This window comes from Hemiscyllium ocellatum, chromosome 8 (genome assembly GCF_020745735.1).
Source record: "Hemiscyllium ocellatum isolate sHemOce1 chromosome 8, sHemOce1.pat.X.cur, whole genome shotgun sequence".
Taxonomy (NCBI): domain Eukaryota; kingdom Metazoa; phylum Chordata; class Chondrichthyes; order Orectolobiformes; family Hemiscylliidae; genus Hemiscyllium; species Hemiscyllium ocellatum.
This window is the reverse complement of record NC_083408.1, coordinates 81,129,110-81,157,024: the sequence shown is the minus strand read 5'-3', so window position 1 is coordinate 81,157,024 and position 27,915 is coordinate 81,129,110. Positions and strand designations below refer to the sequence as shown.

Sequence of the window (27,915 nt, the reverse complement as noted above, 5' to 3'; positions counted from 1 at the left end):
TCAAAACAGAAATGCGGCCAAAAAAAATTTTAGAGAGATGCAACTCTTTGGAACTCTCTCCCTGAAAAGGTGCCAGAAGCAGAGTCCTTGAATATTTTAAAGTCAGAGGTAAATAGATTCTAGTTAAGCAAGGGTGTGAAAGCTTGTCACAGATAGACAGGAATTGGAATTGAGATTATAATCAAATCAGCCATGATTTTATTGAATGGCAGAGCAGGTTCAAAAGGGCTACATGGCCTACAGCAAGTCCTAATTCACATGTTCATATGAGTAAATGTATGTGTGGTCAACTTTGGGTGACCAAGTAGAATGCAGGAAACCAATAAGGAATAAACTGCAATATCTCCTGTCTCGAGGTAATGAAGAAATGAATGAGAGTTTCAGTAGGAGATGAGCTCAGGTAAAAATGCAGTGGGGCAAATATTTATCCCCGCTAACAATTTTCCCATCACGGCAACATTAAGATACCTGAAGTATTTTATTACAATAAATTGAAAGATGTGTCACAGAGGTTTTCTGTCATTGTACAGAATGCAAAAAATACAAGTTTAATAAATTATGATAAGATAAATCTAGACTTAAAAAGAATAGTTCTTATAAAAGGGACATACTTACAAATTTTAGTTTATTATCAACCTTTTGAAAATATATGGATCGTTATTAACTAAAGCAGACAGACATTCTAAATTTAATTTATAAACAAAATCTCCAATACAGATATGTACAAATAAACAAGAAATGCTCAAAAATGGAAAAGGCATTAATGTGCAAATGTAAGTCTTCAATATCCAGTCTCTAAGTTTTAAAATTTTGCAATCAAAGATTCTGAAGTTTACTGAAATGGAAGAAAAATATAATCAGTATCTTTATAAAATTAGTTGAAAATAATTTCTCGATCGTTTGAAATGCTAAGTAAAACTAATATATTTTTGTAACAAATTTTAAACAAAAATATTTTTTATATCAAGGAATCTAGACATAATTGTGAATACATTTAAAGAGGCTTTTAAACAAATATTTAATTTCTGTCTCCTGACATGCTGAGATATAGTTTAGAGGTTTGTCCATTACCTGTCCTCCACAGTTCTATTTGAGGGGTAGTATACCTTGAAGCAGAACCCACTTCGAGGAAATGAGCCCTAAAACAAAGAAGTAAAATTTCTATTAAAAGATGTACAATTAATACTATAGCTCCTGCCACTGCACCAAATTGGGTGTACATGCTCAGCTGGCACCCACTACAACCAACAGCACATGCAGTCTCTTCCACAGGTAACCACACTGTTGTTATGTTCATTGTCAGATTCTGCTTATGGTAACAAACAAAAATTAAAAGGAAAAGCAGAAAGGAAAAAAGATGCATTACAAATGACAACAGATGCAGGTGAGAAATTTGAAAGAACCTGAAAGCAGTTTGGTTAATTAGTACCATGCTCAAACATTAATTAAACAACACTTTTACATTGAATTCTGAAAACTCACGAAAGTTATTGGAAAGAAACGTGAACGTTTTTAAGGGAGCTATATAGATTAGTTATTTTGCTTACATTAGGTCAGTTTACAATGTAATAAAACTTTGATGTAGTGGTTCTTACAGGATTGATGCAAATGCAATCTGTATGGACGATGTTGAATGGATCATACTTGTCAGCAAACACAATCAAGTCGGGTACCGGGTATACAGAAAGAGCATAATCATAGGCCCAGTAGACTGGACTAACAAATAGTGGGAGTGGTGTTAGATGTCCTTGTGCAATGATGGTCTTGACAAACTATGAAGAAAGTTGAAGGAAAAATATTAGTGAACGCATCTTTTACAATTACAGAAAACCTTTACAATGACATAATATATATTTTAAAAACTGGTTTATAGGAAAAATAACTGCACATTAGCTCATCACTTACTAAAACATTCTTGTTGAGCTTACTGCCAAAGATCAGATTTCTCACCTAAGTGGTAAAGAGTCACTAATGCAGCTTTGAAAAATAAAGGGTGAACAGATAGATAAAAAGTACACACAAAAAGTCCAATATCAGGTTACATTTTATGTATAGGAAGTTTATGACTAATAGTTATAATGAAAGAGATAGAGGAGGAAGGAAACGCTTACTTGGATACTGCAGCAGGCTTTTTTTAATCTTAAAAGAGATAATACTATAATATTGTTATGCTTTCTTGTCAAAGAGTTTTTAAAAAATAGTTTAGTAGCTAATTAATGTTTGGAACATCAAAACAGTTGGTGCAGTTTGCAATTTGCAAAAATAAATAATATGCAGTGGGGATGTGGGGAGGTCTGTAGACCTGTAGGTAGAATGGTTCCTGAAGTCAAATAGCGTTCACAAAAGAGAAAAATATTCTATGAAAGGCATTTGGCGTTTACCTGTGCTAATTTCAAAGGTCAACAACAAAGAAAATGCTACCTGTTCAAACAAGTATAGTAAAATTTATGGGAAAGCCAAAAAAAAAAGATTTTCACCAGAGCTGCCACCCTGCGGCAGTTAGAAAAGGGTATAAAGCATGTAGACATACAACTAGGAAAGAAATAAAGATGAATCCTCCACAGGAGAGGCAAGCTGCAGATATTCACTATATTTTATTCATATGATTGCCCCAGAACTTAATACATACTTTGGTCACTAGCACTGGAAATTTTCAAGGTTTAAATTTAGAACCAAATGTTGTATACCATCATTTTAGTAAAATTTACAAATGAAAATATCTGCAATAAACTTTCAATCCAGTTTTGTAAAAGTGTTGATGAGGTCAGATTTACATAATCAAAGTACTTCCTTTCTTCTTTTAAGGACAAGGATTTTAATGTTGCAATTGCTAGTTTTCTGATTAAGTAAATTATTTACAGTTTATATTTAATGGATTTTCGCCCAGATTCCATAAACTGATTACAATAAAGGGACAATTTAATTTGAATTATGTTACTACATAAAATTTAACCATTAGGTTCTAGTGCACAATAGTTAGGAAGCTTACGTTTATGAAGAAATATGCTATTGTGTGCCCTTGACAGAGCAATATCATTGAGCCATCAAATCACTGTTCCAGACATGATGTGATGTAACATGTCAACTGACCACTACACTGTGACATCTACCGGAAATGCATCTATTGACGGATGTCAGAAAGAGACAGTATTTTGCTTGGTCACTGATAGCTGTATAGCTATTCAGTGCTCACTAACTTCAGATCATTTTAAAAACAATACTGGAGACTGGCTGATCCATAGAGAATACTACCCAAAAATTAAACATGCTCTTCAGTAAAAGGTAGAGGAAAGATTTAATACCCCCCTCAACTGAATTCTTTGCTGCAAATGGCCTTTAAAAAAGGTAAGAAGTTTGCTGTGAGAAAATGAAAATATTATTGAATGTATATGATTAATGAATTATTTATTTTCGATCAGTTCATATCAATATAAGCTTTTTAGAGAATTCTGTAAAATCTTAAGCACAAACTATTCAATCCCAATGAATTCTGATAGTGTTCATGTTGCCCATGAGCCGCCTCCTACTTTAATTTTATCCATCCTGTCCCCATTTTCTTCATCTATATTCATCAAGATTTCTATTATTTTTAGATTTTAGACTACAATGATTACAGGTTAGTTCTACGAGAATATCAAACAGAAAATAAGAGGATCAGCTGGCTCTTCGGCCCATTGAACCTGGTCTGCCATTCAATACATCAAGGCTGATCCTTTACCTCTACATTGTACTCCTGCTCTTTCTCCATACCCCTTGACACCTTTAACTTCTGGAAATCTGTTATTTCTTTTTTAAATGTATTCAGTTACTTTGCTTTCACAGTCTTCATGGGTTCACCACAGCGTGAAGAAAATTCTTTACATCCCAGGCTAAAATTGCCTCCCACATACATGAAGACCATGACCTCTTGATCTGGAACCCCCATGCCTCCACATTCTCCATCACATTCAGATTGGACAATAAATGCTGGCCTAGCCAGCAAAGCCCACATCCCATGAACATGTTTTTTTTTCATTGGCAACAAGTAGAACATTTGAGTATGCCAGCATACTCTGGTAAGAAATAAGACAAGGAAAGTGACACTCTGAATCATGGCAGAATTACAATGTCATCCAACAGTAATGGCTGGTAACATTGAACCAGAACATAAAAACATGTATCGTGTATAAAAATTCGAAAACTAATTAACAGTTACTCACGTGGTTTGGAATATCCAAATTGCTGCTAGGAAAACGAATACAATTTCTGCACATCTTATTGACCAAATCTTCACGAAAAATGATGATTTCCTGTGTACAATATTGAATCCTAACCATAATAAGCACAGAAAAATAATGTTTATCTGTTTGAAGAAAACTAGAATGTGCTCTCAATAATGTGGCCAGTGAACTGTGAAATGATCAATTGTATTGAACATTTACCTGCAGGGATTTGTAGTAAATACAGAAAATGGAATCCTCTTGCTAAACTCTTCTGTGATATAGTCAGCAAGCGGAGGTCTTTAAACAAATAAAAATAAACGATAAAAAGTTTCTGCAATTGGTTCTCTGTAAAACCAATTTTACGTAATCTAACAACGGTGATTTTGCTTCTTTGTGTATTCAGAAGAATCTTAGTGTTTTGATAGAAAACCACACTTAAAAATTTGTGTTGGGAATATTTCAAGAACGTAAATTGCTAGAATACCTTACATGACCCTGGATACTAAAAGGTACATGGAGCAAAAAGTCAAATACTACCAAGAACTGATGGTAGCATATCATTTGATATTAGACTCCTAGGGTTAGAGCTGACTAAAATGACTAGGAGGTCAAAAACCAATAATAATGGAATTATTTCATTTAGTCCCATCATCAATCAAAGCTGATGAATGGGAAATAGTAGGAATTGTACTGTTGGGAAACCAAGTCCAATGGAACTGGACACCATTAATTTTAAAAACAGAAGGAATACACCAAGAACTAATGATTACCTGGGTAAGATAGAACCAGGACCAGGATCGTCAGGGCCAGGAACAAAAACAAAGCGGCTACTGTAAAACAAAAAAGAACATATTTAGATTCTATAGTCAAGCATAATGTAGTGAAAAAACATACAGGTTGTTCTGCTATAATGCATGTTTCATTAGCGAGAATTCACTATAACACAGTTGATAAATTAAGGACGCTGTTTCTAAAGTGCAAAGTTTTAAAGCATGTATTGGTCATAACACTATTCCAGCCTTATTACTTTAAATGGTGCTGCTATTATGCAATTATCTTATAACATGGGATTGCATGAGAACAGAACTACCCATATTATAGCAGAACTGAGTGTATCTTCGGAATTTTTTGAAGGATGACTTTTTGTAAAAAAAGTCACTCAATGCAAAAATATTCTACATTGTATTAAATGAAATGTTTTACACTGAACAGTAAAGAAGGATCTTTATTCTAATTTTTCCGTGATATAAAATGATGCTGGGATGTACTTTGTTTGAAAGTCATTTAGCTGGAATCTACCAACTATGAGTTTTCGAAGTCCAAAGTTGCCATTGCTAAATCCCTTATGGAAAGCCTAACAACTTCCAGCCCTATATCTTCACACATCATTGCCTTTCAGAATAACATTTATTCACAAAATTCTCATCCATTTCTTTTGTACTTCCAGACTTTTAATATTTCAAAATATTATCTAATATTATCTAAACTGGAGAACTGCCATCCTACAACCTTCATAAATTTCAGCCTATCTAAAACCACACCCCTCATATCATAAACGACACAAAAGCTTATTCCCATCTCACCTCAGTGCTCACAGACCTTTTGGTTGGCTCCTGAATTTAAGGTACTCATCCTTGTGCACAGTGATTAATGTTTGACACAAGGACATAAATTGGTAGGTCTGTAGTCAGGTGATGAAACTTTGAACAAGATAACTCAAATAAATCTATCAAATTGTACAGAAGTCAAAAAGAAAGTGAAATTTAGAGGATGAAACATCAAATCTGTCGAAACTAATGTTTTGAAAATGAATACTTTGATGATTTGCTTCCTCCATTATTTTAACAAGAATAACTACATTCTACTAATGGGCTGATTGTAGGTTTAAAGTACTTACTTTTTATGGATATTCGGATATTCACAGATAATATCTGCAAGTGTTTTCAGAGATTCTGAAAATGTAATAAGATCAAATTAAAAAATCAAGTTGGAGTTCTAAACAAGTCAATTAAAAGCTTATAAAAATTGTATCTCACCTATTAGAGACTTTATTTGGTTGTTTCCATAGGGAGCAGAGGAAAAATTGCCACAGAAGATGAAGCAAGTGGGCGGCATGGAAGAATAACCTACAGAGCACAGAGTAACTATATGTGGTCTACACCATGATTACAGCAATGTTTAATGCAAATGTATACATACCAAAACTGTACATTTTAATGGACTGTATGCCAGAACAGTCAACTGAAGTAAATTATAAACTTCTATTCAACTTCCTTTGTCACCATTTCTTAATTTGAGATAACCAATCAATATGTATTAAAACAAAATTATTACATTATAAGCCAGCAGACTTTATGTCAGCAAGCATACTGGTTTCAAGGAAGGTTATAACTCTGTCTTCTTATGTCCCCCCCCCCCCACTACCCACCCACCCAGCAACCAATACTCAGGTTTCTAAAAACATTGCAAACAAGAAAACAGTAAAGTGGAGAAAGAAACTGTGTGAATATTGGTTAAGGGCAGGATTGGGATTAATTTTAAAAGTTTAAATAAGCTCAGCACCCAATGACAAGTGGAATTCTATGTAATGTGGTAAACTATAATCATGTTTCACAGGTTGGCGCAACATCGAGGGCTGAACAACCTGTACTGCACTGTAATATTCCATGTTCTGTGTGATTAAATGAATGCAGTAAATATATTACCTGAAAACATCATATGAAGTTTTTCAAGTACTTCCACCTGGTCCAGCCATAAATCAGAGACAAAAACAAACATGGCATCTTCATTTTCTTCCTCCAATTGCTTTAATTTTGTTGAAGATTTCACTGATGTAGCAGAGGGACCGCCAAAAAAGTTAATGTTGCCATAATAAGATCTATGAGACAAAGCATGAAAAGTTTCAAGGTCCTTAAGTGTAAGCAATTGAGTAACCTTGAATACCAAGGACCATAATCCTACGTCAGCAGTTTTCTTCCAAACTGTCAAATGTCAATTTATGAACAGGAAGAATGCTACAGTTTATTTTCACTATTTATAAATGTAGTTAATAGATTTAAAACAATTCACACAAAGCAGTTTAGTGAATTAGAGTCACAGATGTACAGCATGGAAACAGACCCAATCTAGTCCCACCTGCCAGCACCTGGCCCATATCCCTCCAAGGTATACCCATTCAGATACCTTTTAAATGTTGCAATTGTACTAGCCTCCACCGCTTCCTCTGGCAGCTCATTCCATACACATACCACCCTCTGCGTGAAAATGTTGCCCCTTAGATTCCTTTTATATCTTTCCCCTCTCACCCTAAACCTATGCTCTCCAATGCTGGACTACCCCACCCCAGGGAAAAGACTTTGTCTATTTATTCTATCCATGCCCCTCATAATTTTATGAACCTCTATAAGCACACTCCCCAGCCTCTGACGCTCCAGGGAAAACAGCCCCAGCCTATTCAACCTCTCCCTATAATTCAAATCCTCCAACCCTGGCAACATCCTTGTTAGATTTTTCTGAACGCTTTCAAGCTTCACAATATCCTTCCAATAGAAAGGAGACCAAAGTTGCACGCAATATTCCAGAAGACGATATAGACTGTAGGGAAATAGATGGTGACATCTTGCAAAATGTCCATATTACAGAGGAGGAAGTGCTGGATATCTTGAAATGGGTAAAGGTAGATAAATCCCCAGGATCTGATCAGGTGTATCCGAGAACCCTGTGGGAAGCCAGAGAACTGAATACTGGGCCTCTTGTTGAGATATTTGTATCATCGATAGTCTCATGTGAGGTGCGACTGTTTAAGGATGGTAAGGACAAGCCAGGGAACTATAGACCGGTGAGCCTGACCTCGGTGGTGGGCAAGTTGTTGGAGGGAATCCTGAGGAACAGGATGTATGTGTATTTGGAAAGGTAAGGACTGATTAGGGATAGTCAACATGACTTTGTGCGTGGGAAATCATGTCTCACAAACTTGATTGAGTTTTTTGAAGAAGTTATAAAGAGGATTGATGAGGGCAGAGCAGTAGACGTGATCAATATGGACTTTAGCAAGGCGTTCGACAAGGTTCCCCATGGGACACTTACTAACAAGGTTAGATCTCATGGAATACAGGGAGAACTAGCCATTTGGATACAGAACTGGCTCAAAGGTAGAAGACAGATGGTGGTAGTGGAGGGTTGTTTTTCAGATTGGAAACCTGTGACCAGTGGAGTGCCACAAGGATCAATGCTGCGTCCTCTACTTTTAGTCATTTACATAAATGATTTGGATGCGAGAATAAGAGGTACAGTTAGTAAGTTTGCAGATGACACAAAAATTGGGAGGTGTAGTGGATAGCGAAGAGGGTTACCTCAGATTACAACAGAGACTTGACCAGATGGGCCAATGGGCTGAGAAGTGGCAGATAGATTTTAATATAGATGAATGCGAGGTGCTGCATTTTGGGAAAACAAATCTTAGCAGGACTTATATACTTAATGGTAAGGTCCTAGGGAGTTTTGCTGAACAAAGAGACCTTGGAGTGCAGGTTCGTTGCTCCTTGAAAGTGGAATCGCAGATAGATAGGATAGTGCTGAAGGCTTTTGGTATGCTTTCTTTTATTGGTCAGACTATTGAGTACAGGAGTTGGGAGGTCATGTTGCGGCTGTACAGGACATTGGTTAGGCTTAAGATTTGTTTCCTCAAAATGCAGCACTTCACATTTATCTGTATTAAACTCCATCTGCCACTTCTCATATCAAATGCCAGCAAACTTCCTTGAAACAGATTCTTATCAGAAAACAACATGGTGAAAATTACCTTGTAATGCTGGAAGGTTCAGTGGGTGGAAAACCAAACCCATTGACATGAAAAACTCCATCTTCGTACCATCCTGTAAAAGAATTTTTATAATAACTGCCATTTACAGAGTTTATATTGATCATAAATTTACAAAAGAAGGTTTTATTAACAATACATCAAACTGAATAATCAGATTCTGTCTTGTCTGGCCAACATTCTTCCGTCAATCTAAAAAACGGATTATTTGGTCACCAGTTACTATCTGAGGAACCTTGCTGTGCACAAGTTGTCTGTCATTTTTCCACTCAACAGGGACTACCTTTTAGAAGTACTTATTTGGTCGAAGGTACTTTGGGATTTTCTGAAGGTACAAAATATACCATATAAGTGCATGTTTTTGCTTATTGCAATAGCTTTCTGATAAATGGTCATGATTGGGGTTCAGGCTGCGCTATTGCAATGACAGCAAAGTTCAAAATTACCTCTTTAAAAGCAATTAAATTGACCATCACTTGAGCAGAACTATTAAAATTCAAGAACAAAGGTGATTTATAATGCACATCTAAAAGCACATCACACTATAGGTTATTAAATTATTAATAACTATCATTATGGATGGAAAAACAAAGAAGGCTCATAAAGCAATGACCTTTGATGACAGAAACACATGAAAGTTGCTGCAAGCACTATGGAGATAACACAAATTCTTCATTACCTTCTGCAAGAACGAAGCAAGATTCTGTATATAAGCCACTATGAAACTGGTGCTTTCTGGTTAAAGAAATTCAGGATAAATTACAGAAATGCCTTTAATATATAAACATTAATGGAAAGCTCCAGTGGAAAATGACTTTTTAACACAAAGCTTTGATCATCTGAAAGAGAAACTGAATTTATTTCTTTTAAAATAGGGAATATGTAATAAAAAAGCAAGTTGCTTCAGGTCATAATTGTGTTTGTGATGTGCTTAATGCAAAAGAGTTTCAATCATCATGAAGAACAATTCTCCATTGGTTCTGGGGCCAAACATTTTATGCAGTTGATCTGAAAAATGGAGCAGTAAAAAAATGGAGCTTTTCATGTCTTTTACATATATTTTCTTTCTTTTCATTCTCAAGAGAAACATACTCTTGGTAAAATTTATAATACCATTCTAAGAGTACTAACCCACTAGCTTCACACCATTTAAATGTTTCCTCTTAGTTCCTTCAAGTTGTGTATCACAGAATTGTCACAATGCAGAAGCAAAGCATTTGGCCCAATTTATCTGCACTCATACTTCAAGTGAGTATCATCACTTTGTATCATCCTCCCTCTCTTTGCCCATAAATCAATATATGTTTCACTTCATCCTCAGTTGGTGCCATTTAGTCTTACTGCACAAACTACTACTCAAACTTTTAATAAAAATCTTAAGAAAGATTTTATGAAAATAGATTCCTTCACTCTTGTTTGTTTTTCCATTCTCCCTTTATGCTATCTTTACATCTACTTTAAATTTATCAGTTGAATGAGATTTAAACTGCATAGGTGAAACACATAAAAGGATATAGCTTTACTAAGATTGAGTTGAACAGTTCCAGTTGGATCTTCAAGAAAGAATTTTCCCTGAAACGGTAAATATAATTAAGTGATCATTCAGCATTATCAACATTGAAAAAAAGCTCCATTTCAGATTTTGGTTGCATTGGACTCCTTTACAGAGTCATAGAGTCCAACCAGTCCACACCGACCATGTTGCCAAGCTAAACTAGTCCCATCTGCCTGTGCAACGTCCATATCCCTCCAAACTGTTCCTATTCATGAACATATCCAAGTACCATTTAAGCCTTCATCCACCATTTTCTCATAGTTTATTCCTAAACAAACCACTGTGTTAAAATGTTACCTCTCGTGCCCTTTTTAAATCTTTCTCTTCTCATCTTAAAAACATTTCCCTCTAATAATTTTGCTTTGCAAAGGGTTCAGTGGAGATTTACTAAAACATTGTCTGGTTAGGAGAGAAGGTCTTATGAGAAAAGGTTGAAAGACTTGAGGCTGTTTACGTCAGAGAGAAGAAGGTTGAGAGGTGACTTAATTGAGAGATAAGATAATTAGAGGGTTAGATAGGGTGGACAGTCAGAGCCTTTTTCCTCGGATGGTGATGGCTAGCATGAGGGGACATAGCTTTAAATTGAGGGGTGATAAACATAGGAGAGATGTCAGAGGTAGTTTCTTTACTCAGAGTAGTAGGGGCGTGGAACACACTGTCTGCAACAGTAGTAGGCTTACCAACTTTAAGGGCATTTAAATGGTCATTGGATAAACATATGGATGAAAATGGAATAGTATAGGATAGATGGACTTCAGATTAGTTCCACAGGTCAGTGTAACTTTGAGAGCCAAAGAACCTGTACTGTACTGTAATGATTTATGTTCTAATTTTGAACTCCCTCAACCTAGGGAAAAGAACCTTGTCATTCATCTTATTTTGATTCTGATTGTTTTAAAACATTGACAAAAGGTGGCAAGCAACAGTGATAAATATTAGAATTTTCTCTTAAATCTGTTATGGACCAGGCCAGACCCCCTCAAAATACTTTAAGAAGGTGGCCCAGACCCTTACTTATTTCTTTTAAGCAGATGTAAAGTGGATATTCCAGGACTGATGCAGCCTGTCAAACCATTCAGTTTTAAACAAAACAGAATTTTAACACTACGGATGAAACACAAATAAAAGAAAACAGGATTTAAAATAACTTATTTGATAACCCAACCAGCTCTATCGCAACTTAACAAAGCTATTCCAATTCCTGCAACATCCCCTAAACACTCCTCTTGGCAAAAGGTACATTCCAACACAGGTTTTTAAAGACAGGAGAGATGTCAGAGAAAAAGTTCAGACAAGACCTCTATTGAAGCATGGAACCTCTTTTCACTGTAGCTACTTCTCTAGGTCCACACCAGTCATTTTTCACTGCTTGCTAAAACAAAAACTAGAAAAAAAAACTCAATTGGGAGAACTAGCCACTCCCCTGTCATTGTCCAAAGTAACCATTCCCAGACAAATCAGCACCTCCGCCTTTATGATGCCTCTTGAAAAAAAAACAAGGACAACATAGCCTTGTTAAAGGGGCAACAGCATCACAAATCCTTCTTTCCCACCCCACGGTGGGGATACAATATTAGAAGGTATCAATCCCACCACTAATGCATCAGACCTTTTGTACCCATGAAGTGAATGTTTACCTGAGACTCAAGAGTGAACTTAAACCACTTCTCACATATTATGCACAATTCCAGCAGATGTGATTTGGAGACACCGGTGTTGGACTGGGGTGTACAAAGTGAAAAATCACAACACCAGGTTATAGTCCAACAGGTTTAATTGGAAGCATTAGCTTTCGGAGATTGCTCCTTCATCAGGTGATTGTGACAACAACAATCACCTAATGAAGGAGCAGTGCTCTGAAAGCTAGTGCTTCCGAATAAACCGGTTGGATACAACCTGGTGTTGTGTGATATTTAACTAAATTCCAGCAGAGGTTGGTTAATTAATTAATTAATCTGCAGGATTCCCACTCAACTTGAGATGCTGAGGAAAATAGCATGGTTTCCACCAGCAAAGTTTGAAAGTTAACTTAATACATGCCAAATACCTGGGAGCCCATTACCTTGTACAGTTCAATCTCACATTATTTACTAAGTATTTTACTAAGCAATTTCATTGCTATTTCATATAAAATATCCAAGTTCCACTGCATCAATTCAAAATTGAAAATGTGGGTAAAATTCAGAAATATCCATACCAGATTTCACTATACAAGCAATGCGATGGTCTGTTTTTCAAGCGCACAATTAATTTACCACTCATACCTACCCTACCCTTGTTCATTTTATTGCTCTCAGAATACTGGCAGAGAAAAACTGCTGTATTTCAGTGTAACCTGGAGCCAGAGTTGAGGTAACAAACTCTTGATTACTAAGCTTACCTCTTTAAGTTGTGTTATCATCCCCAGCACAATGACTTCTCCAACCTTTGATGTGCTGCCAAGGAGCATTTCTATAGTTTTTAGCTAAAACAATAAAGAAAGTATGAAAACTCAACAATACAGATATAATACATCTTCTTCCTTACTCTGTATTGTGGAATTACTTGAAGACCATCTCTCCCAGTAGTTGATTTACTGCAAAATGGCACCTCAATACTGCCTTGCCCAAATTTATCAATTGAGGAAGCAGAAATTGCAGAATAATGTCATCATTTTCAAATTACTATATCTGTTTTCTCCACAGATGCTGGAAAGGATCAATATGAAAATACTTGTTCTGTCAGTCCACCTAATGCAAGATCATTGGTTCATGGTAATCATGTGAGAGTCAACATGTTTTAAAAATTACCAGCATTCTTTGTTAAGTGAATTCTTTATGGCATACAATCCTAAACTGAATATTGTTATATATGGCCTCCCAACTGAAAAAGATAAGCTCCCTGGTTCCTATCTCAGGATCCTACCCAAGATGGTGGTTAACTGAAGATGGGGTGTTAAATGTTCCAATGCCATTTTCATGTTGCTCCCACCCTGTTTATGCCAGAAATGTGCAAAAAAAATGGCTAAATAGATTGAGAAAAATTATAGACAAACAGAAACATTTTTAAGAAACATAAAATTTGTTTGCCTTTTTTCCATGGGAGGTAACATGGTCCAACTGACAAAGACAATTGTATTTGAAAGACAACTGTTGACAAACATTGGTACCTTACTTGAAATTTATTTCTGTTCTCATCAGGATGTGATCCTGTCACAGGAGGTGTAAATAATTCATGTCTATGAGTTCGCTGTAAAATAAAGTATTAATGTATGAGACAATTTATTTATCAATTCTGCAGATACACATAAATTGAAAAAAGTTCTGAACTTGGATACCACCTCCATAAACACAACTTATGTTAAATGGAAATCGGTAACTCTTCTCAAGTCTCTCCCCAAGAATTAGTATAGGCAAAATGAGCCACTTTGCTTTCTCTGGGTTATATGATTCTACATAGTGAATCTAACCATTCCTTTGAGATATCAAACTTATTAAATGATGCTGTTGTTGTATAGCTATTCAGAATTTGTATGAGAATGCTAAAATATTTAAAACTTGCTTTGTCAAAGTAACTTTGTTTATATATACACAAAACAGATTTAAAACAAATACCCTTAAGGCCAAAATACATTGCTGCAAAGAATAGCGTCATTCTGTAAAACGTGGCCCCCACAATAATAAGTCACATTTTTCCAGTTATCCATAATCAATAAAATCTTTATAAAACTGAAGAAAGTTGAATCCACTCTGCAATTATGATTTTACATTTAACTGAAATATGTTCTATGGTCAAATGTTTCCCATAAATTTTCAAAGTGTGGGGGCCAAGAAAGTCAGATGGCAACCAACACACCATTCACATGGGTGAGTTAACTCAAGTGATTGGTTCCTTATTCTGGATTAGTGGTGCTGGAAGAGCACGGCAGTTCAGGCAGCATCCAACGAGCAGTGAAATCGACGTTTCGGGCAAAAGCCCTTCATCAGGAATAAAGACAGTGAGCCTGAAGCGTGGAGAGATAAGCTAGGGAGGGTGGGGGAAGAAAGTAGCTTTTGCCCGAAACGTCAATTTCGCTGCTCTTTGGATGCTGCCTGAACTGCTGTGCTCTTCCAGCACCATTGATCCAGAATCTGGTTTCCAGCATCTGCAGTCATTGTTTTTACCTGATTGGTTCCTTAGTTAATTTATGGCAATCAAGACCTCACCACTGATTACCTGAATCATCAGTTGCCAATTCTGGATTCTAAAGTCTGGCAATCAAGGCCTACTCCTTAGGAGATCCAGCAGCCAGAAGGCAAGATAGATTTTTACTCTTTTCATGGAATGGGGTTTTACAGGCCACTCACTGATACCATCTCTACCTCCAACTGCTACCAGTCGGAGGCAATTGGTGATCCTCCATCACTTAACTTGGCAATCAGAATGTCATGGCTTCCCAAACAGGAAACAAGCCACCTTTCTTACTTGTGAAGGTGGCAGATAATTAGGTAAAGGTCTCTCCTGTTGAGACCCTTAAGTGGCTATTAATTGACCACTTAAGGGCCTTAATTGCCTGTGCATTGAGAAAATCGCCAATGGACCTTACTGCCCAGCACCTAACTACAGAAGGAGCAAGACAGGGTTGAATTTCTGTCCAGGCCACATGCCCAATTATATCTCCTTCTCGCCAATTCCAGACAAGTCAGGCCCTATTTTTTTAAATGAGATAAAGAATAATTTGCCATACTGAACCTGAAACATACATAAAGATTATTTGTAGTTCTCTATCCTTTTATGCACAAGCATAACCTTCCAAAAAGTACTAGGACCGTACAAATTGAAATTATTTGTTTTCAAATTATGTTCAACCCAAAATTACAAAAAAAGGCTAGTAATGAAATAAAAGATTTCCACTTGAAACATGGTCAAGATTTATTTTTGTCTCTCCTTTACCTGTTGCATAATAGTGTAGCGTTCACAAAATAGTTCAGCTTTGTTTCGCGATGTTCCAAACAGACAAGGTGCACTGCGATCTGTCATTGCAAGACTACGGTACATAAACAAGGTTTTACTTAAAATGCATTTCATTAAATAAACCCATTTATTTTGCATATGATTTTCCAAACTCACAAGGAAAATAACAATCTGGTGCACAGGAACACCTGGTGATAAAATGAACCAAATTAGCATGTCATTACATTCCATTCTTATCCACCAGTTTGCTTTATTTATTGCTTTTGAAAACACTTCTGTGATTGCATAAGAGTTGGATTCAACCAGTATCTGGGAAGCCTACCCATTTTAGTTTTCATCTTATATGAATGTTTAATATCTTTCCTCATGGTATCAGGTTGTATTAGCTATTACAATATTCTCATCTTCCTATGCTGGTGTAAGACATCAGAACCTACGCTGGGAGATATGCAACAAAGAGAAACCGTCACAGCTTATTAGTTGAGTTAGTTCATTGCATTTGAAATTAAGGAGGCTGAATCTAGACGTTGTGACAGTGATGAGTTAAAATACAAAGTTCCAAGAGTAATTGAGATGCTTAATTTTCACAGTGAATGAAAGATTGAATTTACTCCTTTTAAAAATACAAAACTATGCCACTATGATATTGTATCTCAGGAATGATCAACACCTTTGTATCCTATGTAACCTGAAAGAGGCCAGCTGGAGGTGAACAGGATGCGTAGAATCATACAATCCCTACAGTGTGGAAGTAGGCCTTTTGGCCCATCGAGATAACACCAACCTTCCGAAGAACTTCACACCAAAACCTCCTACCTGTAGCCCTGCATTTCCCTAGACTAATCCACCTAGCCTGTCCATACCTGGACACTGTGGGCAATTCAGCATGGCCAATCCACCTACACTAAGAATCTCTGACAAACAAAGGCAACAAGGGACATTTTCAGGAAATAATGGCTGAATATGTGAAAGAAAAATGTAAGTTATGATAAGTTATCTACATACATTGGTTTATCAAATGTAGTAGTTCCACTACAAAGCCCATAAAAATTATAATAAATCTGAACCTTAAAAGTACAATATTTCCAACATACGTCACATAAATACAAAATCATGAACTGTTCGATTGTCCAAATAAACAGAATTAGTAAAACTCACGGTAAAAATTTCTTCCTTTCTGAATTGTAGATATAACGAGGAACATCAAATGCACCAATTATGTTGAAGACGTGTTCTCTATCAATATAAATGAACAATTATCAATACTAAATTAGTGAAAGATACACCTCCGCATTTTGCCATTATAATTGATCAAACAGATGAAAGCAACATAAATCTTTAGTAATGACTAGCTGTGGCCTTGCAAAAAAAAAATTTGTAGTACTCTATTCCTCTTCTATTCATTTATAATTTACTTAATCTGTGATATTTAATTTTATATGCTTCATGCAACAGTTTGTTGTAGTTTTGTTTTTCACTGAAACGTTTTTCCTCTTACATTGGCATGAATGCCAGAAGCCAGGCAGAAGTTAATGCTGGGACAAAAAGTATCTCAATTTCCCCCATTCATTAGCGAGGCATCTGATGTGCATGGAAAATCTACCACATTTTAAGATACTATGTCAACTATTTGATTGAGATATTCATATAGTTTGTTTTTAATGACAAGGTAATCCCAATTGCCAAGGTGTTGACAGGGTATCTTCATTGTGCATGAGATGCATTTATATTGTTGACCTCGCACCAATCTTCACTTAGAATGTGTACTGGAGGCACACCTTAGTGAAAACAGAGATTGGGAATGAAAGGCTGGGTCAAGAGGTGAATTTAGGGAAGGATTGAGGATGAGAAGCTAGATCAAAGAACTCTGGAGTCATGATAAAAGTAACAAATTTTACATGTGTGCACTGGGTTATTATAGCCCCAATTAACATGTAACTAAATTTGAGGATAATGGAAATCTTAAAATATTAGTGAATGAATATTCCCCACATTAAAAATATTGGACTTTTGTTTAATAGGAGCAGAAATGTGCCATTTCCAAGGTTTTTATCAGCATACATAAAAGCTGAAAACTTGGTGAAATCGCCATCCACAATATCTGGTCAATCTAACACTTAAATCTTTAATTTGACCTACATAGTTTCATCACAAGTCTGACTGCACTCCTGGACTGCTGCCTCCACCATTGATTGCTCTATCATGTTGCAGTTCACTGAAAAGTAAAAACACACACATCAAACAGTTCTCTGTGTTAAATTGTTTCTACTTTTAACAACTAACTCTGGATTTTAAACAGGTATCGAACACACATGAATCCCTATTATCTGGGTAAAGAACGCCAATGTAAACTATTGAAAAATCTACAACTTCGAAATGCTGATGAGCTAAGCTCACAAGTGTCACTCTTGAAATTACTGACCTACACTGACTCCTGATCCAGAAATGCTTCTTTTGAAATTCCTACCTGATTCTGTAAATCCTTCCATTGCTGCACTACTCCTGAGCTCTATAATCTTCTTTGAGATCTCTCCAATTCTGGCTTAATGTGCATCTCTGATTTTAATTGCCCATCACTGGTGACTGTGCCTTCAGCTGCCTGGGCCGAAACTCTGAGACTCCCCCCTTAACGCTAATCTCCTTGCTCTCCTCTTTCAAGATGCTTGTTAAAATGTGCCTCATTGACAACTATTTACTTATCTATCCTAATATTTCATATATGGCCTGGTATCAAATTTAGTTTGATAAAATTCCTACAAAGCATGTCATAACATTAAAAATGCCATTCAGCCCTCAAGCCTGCTCTTCTATTCAATATGATCATAAACGATCTGAATTCCTCAAATCTACTTTCCTGCCATTTTTCTGTAACCCATGATTCCCCAAGTGATTTATTTCAGCTTTAAATATACACAAGGACTCTACCCCCACAGATTTCTGTGGCAAGGAGTTCCAAAGACTCTCAACCTTCTAAGAGAAGAAATTCCTTCCATCTCAGTATTAAATTGACACCCCCTTTGTTCTGAGACCTATGCTTTCTGGTTGTACACTGTCCCATAAGGGGAAACTTCCTCTCAGCATTTACCCTGTCAAGCTCCTTAAGAATCCCATATGTTTCAATAAGATCACCTCTCATTCTTCTAATTTTCAGTGAGTACAATCCCAACCTGTTTAGCCTTTGCTCATAAGACAATCCAATCATTTCGAGGATCATTCAAGTGAACCTTCTCTAAACTGCATCTAATGAAATGTTCTTCCCTTAAATGAGGAAACCAAAATCACAGTTCTCCAGATGTAGTCTCATCAGCACAGTTGACATTCTCATCCTTATACTCCAACCCCCTTGAAATAAGGGCCAACATTCCATTACAGGCACACATTACTTTCCAGTTAGTACTTAACCAACTTAGCAGGTCTGGCTTAGGGCAGGTTGTTAGAGCCTCAACACTGGATTTCCCAAGTGGGTGCAGGGAAACCATTAGAATCCAACCATTTGCCTACCCTGTTTTCACAAGTAAAATCCCAGTACAGGTGCATGGAATCCAAAAACAACTCTGGGCCAAAGGCACAGATATCCCTCCGAACAATGCCCCAGAAATCTACCAGTTATTGCATGTAGCAGAATATTATTCCCTTCACAAAGATGATGCTGAGGATTGAACACTGTACTATACACAACTTGAAGCTGATTAACAATAGATTTCAGGGCCTTAATTGCTACAATTTTAACTAATTACTTACATGGCTGTTTTTCAACTGCATCAATGATACGTTCAATTGCATCTTCAAGATTCAACTCATCGACTGTCTCAAGAACATCCACGAGAAATTTTGCAGCATTACTGGTCAGAGAGAAATAAAACAGATGGCTTTGAATCTCTTGTCAAGTATTATATGCCATGGTTTGTTGTAGTAGGAAACATTTGTTTAGAAAGCAAAAATGAGGAATTGATCCATGACATATGCCACTAATTTCCTTTTAAAGGTTATTGTAAGTCAACAAACCTTCAAAACAAAAAAGGCAGAAGTGAGGGTAGTGTGGTAGGTGTGATCTACATGAACTTCAGTACAGCATTCGACAAGTTTCCTTATGGTAGACTGGTAAGCCAGTTTAGATCACACGGAATACAGGGAGAACTGGATATTGGATATAAACCGGCTCAAAGGTAGAAGACAGAGGGTGATTTTGGATAGTTGCTTTTAAGACTGCATGCCTGTGACCAGTGGTGTGCCATTAGGACCGGTGCTGGGTCCACTGCTTTTCGTCATTTATAAAAACGATTTGGACGTGAACATAGTAGGTATGGTTAGTGAGTTTGCACATGACACCAAAACTGGTGGTGGAGTGGAAAATGATAAAGCTTACCTCAGAATACAATAGCATCTTGATCAGATGGGCCAAGGCAGAGAGAATTTAATTTAGATAAATGTTAGGTGCTGCATTTTGAAAAGGCAAATCAGACCGGGATTTATATACTTAATTATAAGGTCCTGGGGAGTGTCACTGAACAAAGAGACCTTGGAGTGCAGGTTCATAGTTCTTTGAAAGTGAAGTTGCAGATTGATAGGACAGTTTGGTATATTTGCCTTTATTGGTAAGTGCACTGAGCATAGGAGTTGGGAAGTCATGTTGCAGCTGTCCAGGACATTGGTTATGCCACAATTGGAATCCTGCGTGCAATTCTGGTCTCCCTGCTATAGGAAGGATGTTGCAAAACTTGAAAGTGTTTAGAAAAGATTTACAAGGATGCTATCAGGGTTGGAGGGATAGGGTAAATAGACAAGGTCTTTTCCCCAGGGAAGGGGGGAGTCCAAAACTAGAGGCCGTAGATTTAAGGTGAGAGGGGAAAGAATTAAAAGGGATCTAAGGAGCAGCTTTTTCACACAAAGGGTTGTGCATGTATGGAATGAGCTGCCAGAGGAAGTGGTGGGGGCTGGTACAATTACAACGTTTAAAAGGCATCTGGATGGGTATATTAATCGGAAGGCTTTAAAAGGGATATGGGTGAAGTGCTGGCAAATGGGACTAGATTAATTTAGGATATCTGGTTAGCAGGGACAAGTTGGACCAAATGGTCTGTTTAAGTGGCCTCCGAGCTCTCAAGAAAAGTAGTCCCCAGACATACATTGGGCATGCACAATTGTGGTTCCTAACAAGAATTCTCCCTCAAACGTCAGAACCCAAAAAACTCCCCAACTCTCAAGGTGCAGCAAATGGCATTCACCAGGTAATTTTACCCTAACCCTTATGATGGAGATCAGAAACTGAGCAAAACGGAAAATCATCCTGTTGCTTCCCATTTTGCATCACTTTGGTACCTCCAGAGTACGTTTTAGTTTCCTGAAATGCAAGGTTATGATCTTGGTAGAGATCAGGAACTATTAAAAATAAATGCACATTGATTCTTTTCATTGTCATTGCAGAGGACAGGAAGAGAAATTCCAAATAAAAGTAAATTCTTTGCTATATATTTTTCTTTAAATTCTATGTCTTTTGAAAATGGACAGCCTTGCTGAACTCATAAAATAGCTGAAACTGACCACATGATCATACTTTCAGAAGCTTTTGAACTTCCTGCTAAAGCTGTCACAACAGACATGAAGAGAGCTCATCAGCCTCCAGCTGGCAATGCACAAAGAAAGGCATCAGCATCCATTTTAACTTAATGGGTGAAAATGCTTTTCCATTAACCTCTTCACTTGCAAGGAAACTCTGATGAGGAAGGTAAAGCAACACTGCTTGCTTAAATGCCCTTGTAATTAATCCACTGTAAAGGGTCATCAATACCTGAAAAAGAAGCCTCCATTTTCCTTCAAGAAGGAAAACTACCAGGACCAGCTTACTGAGAAATTCTGATTGGATACGAATGTGGATGATGACCAGATCTTGTAGTATATGCATATGGATTGCTTCCATATTTGAGGAGTTGTGAATGGGAGTAAAAATTGCACAAACATCAGTAAACATCCACATTTCTGACCTTGTGAAAGAGAGAAGACCATTATGAAGTAGCTGTAAATGGTTAAGCAAATGACACTACCATGAGGAACTCCTGCAATAGTGTCCTGAAGCAGAGATGATTGGCCACAAACAATCACAACCACCTCCCTTCTCATTAGGTATCACTCCGATCAGTGAGGAATTGTTTCCCTTAATTCCCATTCATGTAATTTTTCATTTGCTTGTACAGAACTTGAATATTGCTTAAAAAAAGATAATTTTGTCAAAATATTTTATCCAACACTGACAGATCATATCCTTTCAGCTGTTCACAACAAATAAAGCACTGACTGTGCTTAATCATTTTTGCAAAACTCAAAACAGAGTCGAACCACAGACACAACTGTAATAAGATTATTTAGCAAACGCTGTCCAAAGTGTGCATATAATTACATTGAGAAACCACTAACATTTTTTAAATTGGGTCCATGGTGTGGTACACTTGATCATACTAGAAGCTACACATATTAATAAATAGGGCTATGTTTAATGTGGACAGAAATACAATGCATACACATGACTCCAGTTTCAATATAACGATTTGTCAGTTTATTTCTCAGGACAATGCCTTAGAACACAGAACATAACAGCTGTATACAGTAGCAATGACAAATAAAATCTACTCTACTCTACTCTGCCTCAGCTGCAACTGGAGTTTTCTTACTGCTTCTGGACACTGCACTTTAGGAAAGGTCTTGGGTTCATGTCACGCTACATGTAACCCCACCATATTGTCTTGTATCTGTATGGTGTTTGTTTCCAGCATCATCTTACTTTTAATTTTTTGTAATTATCTCTGCCTCAATTAATCAGATTGTAGGTCATCCCTTCACTTACTATTCAGCTGTTCACACTTTACACACACTGTCTGACCCTTATGATCACCAGCAGAGATTTCTTATTCAGCCTGTCAACACTCCACTCACAATATTTGTATGATCTTTTGATCTCTCTACCTATAAATTTTGGTGCCTGTCTTCACTCCACCTAACATCGGGGCAATGCTGCGAAAGCTTGTGATTTCAAATAAACCTGTTGGACTATTACCATGTGTCATGTGACTTCTGATCTCTACCAATCAAAATCCACTTATCCACAAAGTCTTGTCTCATATAGGATAAATCTTGTTTTCCTTTTATGTTGATAATTCTTGCAAATCATCCTGACGAGTGCAAATTAAAAAGTGTAAACAAATTGGATCTTTTTCAGCAATACTCAAGTTCATGTTATGAAGTCATACATAGTCAAATGCTGCTTTCACGTCCTGGTCATTGACTCTTTTGCCCAGCTTTTTTGTTTAAATGCAGATCAAGACTGTGATAAGATCTGGTGACAAGTAGCCCTCATGAAACCCAAACCAGGGGTCAATAAGTAGATTACGGTACGACAGCACTGTCACCAATACCTTCCATTACTTTGCTGAATCACCCTTGTTTCATTTTTAGATTTATGCACCTTCCTGACACAATTACTGTTAGGGAGCCTGACAACTACTCCCACCCATGTTTCCTGTTCCTTGTCGGTTCTGAGCTTTGCCTAAACTGATTTTCCATGATGATTTTTCAAAGTTGTGATTTTTATCCTCCCTTAAATATCTTGTTTCTTGCCCTTTATTTTAAGGGTATATCTGTCAAAATGCTATACTCTCATATACTCTGGAGTATTGTGTCCAGTTTTGGTCCCCACACCGCAGGAAGGACATACTGGCACTGGAACGTGTCCAGCAGAGATTCACACGGATGATCCCTGCAATGGTTGGTCTAACATACGAGGAATGGCTGAGGATCCTGGAATTGTATTCATTGGAGTTTAGAAGATTGAGGGGAGATTTAATAGAAACTTACAAGATAATACATGGCTTGGAAAGGGTGGACGCTAGGAATTTTTTTCCATTAGGCGAGGAGACTAAGACCCGTGGACACAGCCTTAAAATTAGAAGGGGTCAATTCAGAACAGAAATGCGGAGACATTTCTTCAGCCAGAGAGTGCAGCTGAAAATGTGTTGCTGGTTAAAGCACAGCAGGTTAGGCAGCATCTCAGGAATAGGGAATTCAGAGTGGTGGGCCTGTGGAATTCATTGCCACTGAGTGCAGTGGAGTTTGGGATTGGTAGATTCTTGATGTCTCGAGGAATTAAGGGCTACGGTGGGGATGCGGATAAGTGGAGTTGAAATGCCCATCATCCATGATTGAATGGCGGAGTGGACACGATGGGCCGAATGGCCTTACTTCCACTCCTGTGTCTTATGGTCTTATGCATCCTCTCAGAGCCTTAGACCACTCTACACTCATGCGCACACATATATACTCTCTCTCACAGACACTCAACTCCCCACCCAGACACACACCCACACTCACTCATGCACCCCCTCACAGATTTAAGACACTCTACACTTACATGCACACACATATACACTCTCTCTCACACTCACAACCCACCAACACAGACAGACAGACACACACGCAGACACAAAGACCCACATGCACAGATATACATATATTTTGTGGGGTGAATTTGTACTTGCAGAGTTACATTGTACTTTGCTCAGAAACTGCATGAATTCTTGTAAAACTCTGTTATCTCAGTTTTTACATGAGAATCAATCTAAATATCATGGCATAGACAGAGAACACAGGGAGCTAACATCTTCAACATATTGTCTAGCTAACACCAATTGTTACAGTTAACCTGAGAATGCAACTTTTAAAAAAAAGTTTTGTCATTTACACATGAAAGAAGTGAATCTATCATGGTATTCAAACAGATGAAAGACTCAACAGAAAATCAAAGCATTTTTCAATGTATAATTTCAGTTACATCACACTGTAAATTTTTGCTCTAAATTTTGTGCCTTACAATTGTGTCCTCCACTACCACCTGATGAAGGAGCAGTGCTGCGAAACCTAGTGCGCTTCCTATTAAACCTGTTGGACTATAACCTGGTGTTGTGTGATTTTTAACTTTGTACACCCCAGTCCAACACCGGCATCTCCAAATCATACTCAAGAGACAATAGTGATATAATGTATTTTATATATGAACATACAGATATGGTATACAGCTTTAGACTAATCGACATAGAAACAGGTTAAACGAACCATTTTAACAAATACCAGCTAACACTAACTAATGAAGAACATTTGAAGCCAACCAATGTTAGTGTTAGCTTCTATTTTTTTTAACTTTACTTACAGTGTGGAAACGGGCCCTTCGGCCCAACAAGTCCACACCGACCCGCCGAAGCGCAACCCACCCAGACCCATTCCCCTACATTTACCCCTTCACCTAACACTACGGGCAATTTAGCATGGCCAATTCACCTAACCTGCACATTTTTGGACTGTGGGGGGAAACCGGAGCAAACTCCACACAGTCAGTCGCCTGAGGTGGGAACTGTGTCACTTAATATTCTCCAATTAAAGTAGTTGGTTTTGAAATAACTGATTTCCTACTTACGATCTCAAGATTAACCCGTGCATTTTAAAAGCAGCTGAAACTTTGTTCTTTACTTTAGTCGCCATCCTGCACTTTTGGCGCCAAAACGCAGCTTCGTCACAGAACAGAACGTAACGTAACCAGCCTCGGAGAATAGCGCCAACCTATTCATTCATAAAACAATCTGCTGCCACCTGTCAGACAGCCACCGCTTACAACTGCAATCACCTCGATTGACAGATATCATCATCAGCCACCACCACTTCAGTAGGCGCTCACTGAGGTCTTAAATCTGCATCTGTATTCAAATAGAGAAGGACAATGCGGGTATAGAAATCAGGGAGGGAGACTGTGATATACTTGAACAAATTAGCATTGAGAGAGAGGAGATATTAGCATTTTTACTAGACTTGAAAGTGATCAAATCCCCGACGCAAATGAGATGGATCCCAGGTTTCTGTCGGAGGCAAAGGAGGAGATTGCAGGGGCCCTGACATTAATTTTCAAATCTACTTTGGCCACAGGAGGGGTCCCAGAAGATTGGAGGAAAGCTACTGTGGTACTCAAGATGGGCGGTAAGGATAAACCAGGAAACTGCACACTATTGAGTCTAATTTCTGTGGTAGTGGAAACAAATTCTAAGGGATAAACTTAATCTTTACTTGGAGAGGCATGGATTAATCAAGGAGAGTAAGAATGGTTTTGTCCAGTGAAAATCATGTTGAATAAATTTGATTGAATTTCTGAGGAGTAAGTGTAGATGAAGGCAGAACAGTCATAGAGATGTGCAGCATCTTAACAGACCCTTCAGTCAAACTTGTCCATGCCGACCAAGTATCCCAACCCAATCTAGTCCCACCTGCCAGCACCAGGCCCATATCCTTCCAAATTCTTCTTATTCATATACCCATCCAGATGCCTTTTAAATGTTGCAATTGTACCAGCCTCCCTCACTTCCTCTGACAGACCATTCACACACACACCACCCTCTGTGTGAAAAAGTTGCCCCATAGGTCTCTTTTATATCTTTTCCCTTTCAACCTAAGCCAATGCCCTCCAGGTCTGGACTCCCCGACCTCAGGGAAAAGACTATGTCTATTTACCCTATCCATGCCCCTCATGATTTTATAAATCTCTATAAGGTCACCCCTCAGCCTCCGACACTCCAGGGAATACAGCCCCATCCTGTTCAGCCTCTCCCGATAGCTCAAATCCTCCAACCCTGGCAACATCCTTGTGAATCTTTTCTGAACCCTTTAAAGTTTCACAACGTCTTTCCGATAGGAAGGAGACCTGAATTGCACATAATACTCCAAAAGTGGCCTAACTAATGTCCTGTCCAGCCGCAATATGACCTCCTAACTCCTGTACTCAATACTCTAACCAATAAAGGAAAGCATAACAAACACCTTCTTCACTATCCTATCTACCTCCAACTCCACTTTCAAGGAACTATGAACCTGTACTCCAAGGTCTCTTTGTTCAGCAACACTCCCTAGGACCTTACCATTAAGTGTATACGTCCTTCTAAGATTTGCTTTCCCAAAATGCAGAACCGTGCATTTATCTCAATGTATTCTACATGGACTTCAGGAAGACTTATGACAAGGTCTCCATGTGGCAGACGGGTTAAGAAGCTAAGAGTCTGTGGGATCCAGAGCAATTTGGCAAATTTGATCCAAAATTGGCCTTGTGGCAGTGAGTAGAAAGTGATGATCGAAGGGTATTTTTGTTGCTGGAAGTTGCTGTCTAGTGGTGTACATATAGGATTTAGTGTTGGGTCGCTTGCTATTTATGTACTAGACACAAATGCAGGAGACATTATCAGTAAGTTTGCAGATGACATGAAAATTGGTGGTATGGTAAATAGCGAGAAGGAAACTCTCAGACTACAGCATGTTATAGATGGGTAGTTCAGATGGCTGATCTGTGGTAAATAGACTTTAATCCTGAAAAGTGTGAGATGATGTATTCTGGGAGAATTAATAAGGAAAGGGAGGACACGTTGAATAGTAGGATCCTAGGAAGTACAATGGATGAGAGGGACCTTAAAGTGTACACACACAGATCCTTGAAGGCAGCAGGACAGACAGATAAAGTGCTTTATTAGTTTGCAGTAGTGCATGGAGTACAGTTGCAGTTAAGGTACCACACGATGGTAACAATGATATTACACTGGAGGGTGCAGAATAGATTCACCACGACATTGCCTGGGCTGGAGTGATACAGTTATATAGCAAAACTAGATAGATTGAGAAAAATAACAGACATTTCTGGAGAAACTCAGCAGATCTGGCAGCATTTATGAAGAGAAAGCAGCATTAATATTTCATGCCCAATAACCCTTCTTCAGAACTGTTATGAAGAATTTATTTTTGTTTTACATTTCCAGCATTTAGGACAAAAGGGTAACTAGGGAGAGAATAGGGCCCCTCAAAGATCAGCAAGGCAGTCTTTGTGAGGAGCAGCAGAAAATGGGGGAGATATTAAATGAGTATTTTGCATCAGTATTTACTGTGGAAAAGGATATGGAAGATATAAACTATAGGGAAATAGATGGTGACATCTTGCAAAATATCCATATTACAAAGGAGGAAGTGCTGGATGTCTTGAAATGCATAAAGGTGGATAAACCCCCAAGACCTGATCAGGTGTACCCTAGAACTCTGTGGGAAGCTAGATAAGTGATTGCTGGGCCTCTTGCTGAGATATTTGTATCATCGATAGTCACAGGTGAGGTGCTGGAAGCCTGGAGGTTGGCAAATGTGGTGCCGCTGTTTAAGAAGGGCAGTAAAGACAAGCCAAGGAACTATAGATCGGTGAGCCTGACCTCAAAAGTGGGCAAGTTGTTGGAGGGAATTCTGAGGGACAGGATGTACATGTATTTGGAAAGGCAAGGACTGATTAGGGATAGTCAACATGACTTTGTGCGTGGGAAATCATGTCTCACAAATTTGATTGAGTTTTTTGA

At 37.8% G+C, this 27,915-nt stretch overlaps 1 protein-coding gene across 1 annotated transcript; it reads right to left on the bottom strand.

Moving 5' to 3' along the window:
* Nucleotides 1-662: 662 nt before the first annotated feature.
* pole2 (polymerase (DNA directed), epsilon 2) lies at nucleotides 663-25,030 on the bottom strand. The gene is made up of 19 exons (XM_060828503.1): nucleotides 24,966-25,030; nucleotides 19,250-19,350; nucleotides 17,648-17,723; nucleotides 16,667-16,744; nucleotides 15,488-15,581; nucleotides 13,730-13,804; nucleotides 12,957-13,040; nucleotides 10,537-10,593; nucleotides 9,701-9,749; nucleotides 9,004-9,076; nucleotides 6,908-7,080; nucleotides 6,239-6,328; nucleotides 6,100-6,154; nucleotides 4,973-5,032; nucleotides 4,422-4,499; nucleotides 4,200-4,308; nucleotides 1,596-1,772; nucleotides 1,072-1,139; nucleotides 663-835 (listed from the first exon to the last, which is right to left on the bottom strand). The coding sequence occupies exons 1-19, from the start codon at nucleotides 25,028-25,030 to the stop codon at nucleotides 817-819; spliced, it is 1,581 nt and encodes a 526-aa protein (XP_060684486.1). The 3' UTR covers nucleotides 663-816.
* Between the last annotated feature and the right edge of the window lie 2,885 nt (nucleotides 25,031-27,915).